The sequence below is a fragment of the Limulus polyphemus genome, unplaced genomic scaffold (genome assembly GCF_000517525.1).
Source record: "Limulus polyphemus unplaced genomic scaffold, Limulus_polyphemus-2.1.2 Scaffold3022, whole genome shotgun sequence".
Lineage (NCBI taxonomy): Eukaryota > Metazoa > Arthropoda > Merostomata > Xiphosura > Limulidae > Limulus > Limulus polyphemus.
Window position 1 is genome coordinate 62,083 of NW_013668632.1, and position 2,840 is coordinate 64,922.

Below are 2,840 nucleotides of genomic sequence, written 5' to 3' on the forward strand. Positions count from 1 at the left end.
ATCTATAGATAATCCATTAATTTAATCAACATAGATGATCGGGTTTTTAATCTGTAGATAATCCACTACTTTAATCAACTCCAACAGACGTTCGAGCTTTTAATCTATAGATAATCCATTAATTTAATCAACATAGATGATCGGGTTTTTAATCTGCAGATAATCCACCACTTTAATCAGTTTCAACCGATGATAATTTTCAAACTGAAAATAATCGATCACTGTATTCAACTTCAATATTAGGGGCTGGAATAACCTGGTGATTAGAGCGCTGCACTTGCTATCGGGGGTCGCGGGTTCGAAGCGAGTTCAACGTCTAGATAATCAGTTTCAACTGATGATAGAGTTTTTAATCTCTAGATAATCCACAACTTTAATCAATTTCAACTAATAATAGAGTTTTTAATCTCTAGATAATCCACAACTTTAATCAATTTCAACTAATAATAGAGTTTTTAATCTCTAGATAATCCACAAATTTAATCAATTTCAACTAATAATAGAGTTTTTAATCTCTAGATAATCCACAACTTTAATCAACTCCAACAGATGGGATGACGGTCAATCCCTCTTTTTCTTTGGTAAAAGAAAGTACCCAAGAGTTGGACGTGGGTGATGTTGACAAGCTGTCTTCCCTTTAGTCTAAATTAGGAACTGTTAGCGCAGAGAGCCCTTCAACCAAGAAACAAATCAACTCCAACCGATCAAGTTTTGAATGTGTAGATAACCTATCAGTTTATCTCATATTTAGATCGTGTGTCACATAAGGTGCCGTTGAGGTTGGAAATTCCTTCGATAGTCAAGTTTTAAACGTATAAATAAATCCATCTAATTTTTCTGTACAATTTCCAAACATAGGGACGTATACAATAGTCGACGGCGAAAAAAAAACAGTATTTCAACAATACATTCTTTATGGTTTAAAGTAAACATATTTATTTGAAAACTGTGGGACACCCATCCAAAAGATAGAAATAAAATATTTGTGTTTAGATCAATGTGTCCACTCCTTTCAAATAAATCATGTTTTCTTGCCTCTTGAAATGTTGCTAACGAATAAGTAGAACTTGAAAATTTCCGAGTATAAAACAATATTAAGATTATTATTGCAGTGGGCCGTTTTAAGCATAGGCTGTGGTAATTATGAGACATCTCTAAGATGCTATAAATTATATTTACTAACGAGTAAGTAGAACTTGAACATTCCCAAGTATAAAATAATATTAAGATTATTATTGCAGTGGGCCGTTTTTGTCTTATAATTACCACTAGCCTGTGCTTAAAACGGTCCTACTGCAATAATAATCTTAATATTATTTTATACTTGGGAATGTTCAAGTTCTACTTACTCGTTAGTAAATATAATTTATAGCATCTTAGAGATGTCTCATAATTACCACAGCCTGCGTTTTACTTAAGATGCTATAAACTGTATGCTATTGACTACATGTTGATAATGTGAACGCAATAAAGTCTTTGTCTTGTTATTAGGAAAAATAAAATCATACTTATGTAAATGTGAACATATGTTTTATGAAAGTTATATTCAAAATGTAAAAATGGTCATGCCCTTTTATTGCTACAAAAGTATATGACGGTCACCTTGGTTACTTTTATGTTCTTTAAAGTATCAGATTTTAAAACTAAGCCTGAAATAACTTAACCAATGCCATGCACTGAAAATCTTCTTTTTACACATAAGTTATAGATTTGCACGAATTCTTTCACGAAAAGAACTTGCACGAGGTTTAAAAAGATCACCATAAAAACGTGAAACGTGACTTCGTTTCAAATAAGAATATTTCATTCACCACCTCCCCCAATGCCTGGAAAACCGTCGAGCCATAAAATCACGTGATGAAGCTGAAATACGGGGGTTGAAATAAGATAAAAGACCTTGCACTAAAAGAAAAAAAAAGAGTTTTTAACCCTAAGGAAATGATTGAATAAGTAACTAAACGAACCAAAAATCTTCATGCCTTACTGGTAACGTATTTCCTCTTTCGGAAGCTCAAAATTAACTTATCCTTAAAGCGTGATTTATGCGACATGAATAGCAATAGCATGCATATTGGTCACTAGTTACCTTCTGAATGAACTCAACATATAATAAGAAGACGACATAAAAATTTTTTCTCGAATCAAGAACCCCCAATTCCAAGACCCCATTTCTTTACGGCGTTCTTCTTTTTGGAAATTTTTCCTCTAATCAGTGAACCCTCAATTCCAAGACCCCATTTCTTCACGGCGTTCTTCTTTTTGGAAATTTTTTCGCTAATCAAGGACCCCCAATTATGAGACCCCATTTCTCCACGGCGTTTCTTCTTTTTGGAAATTTTTCCTCTAATCAAGGACCCCCAATTCCAACACGCCATTTCTTCACGGCGTTCTTCTTTTTGGAAATTTTTTCGCTAATCAAGGACCGCCAATTATGAGACCCCATTTCTCTTTTAGGTAAATTATAGGCAGTAATACAAACATAAAGAGGAAGATATAAAACTTGGGAAATATAAACATCATTACATTAGAATAAGTTACCCTGTTTTAACGCAGTGTTTTTAATTCTACTTAGAGGTGGAGTTTCCTTTTTCACGAGTACTTGTTTATTTTTGTTCTTCATTATCTGCGTGTGAAGTTTCCAATACTGAAATGCTGTAACATCTGTTCATGTAAAGGAGGGTTGAGCGTGGCCAAGTAGTTAGCGTGTACAAATAGAGAGCGAAGAGTTCATGGTTCGTGTCCCGTTACCACAAAAAAACCAAAAATCTCGCTCCGCAATGACGGAATAATCTGATCATTAGATCTGACAAGAGTAGCCCAAGAGTTGGCGGTGGGTGGTG

At 34.1% G+C, this 2,840-nt stretch overlaps 1 protein-coding gene across 1 annotated transcript in view; it reads right to left on the reverse strand.

The window, feature by feature from the left end:
• The window catches only part of LOC106468484 (involucrin-like), a 14,909-nt gene extending 12,534 nt beyond the window's left edge, over nt 1–2,375 (reverse strand). Inside the window, exon 1 of the mRNA XM_013928914.1 lies at nt 2,150–2,375. Coding sequence (XP_013784368.1) covers nt 2,150–2,375 — 226 coding nt within the window. The remainder of the gene's footprint in view (nt 1–2,149) is intronic.
• Nucleotides 2,376–2,840: the final 465 nt, after the last annotated feature.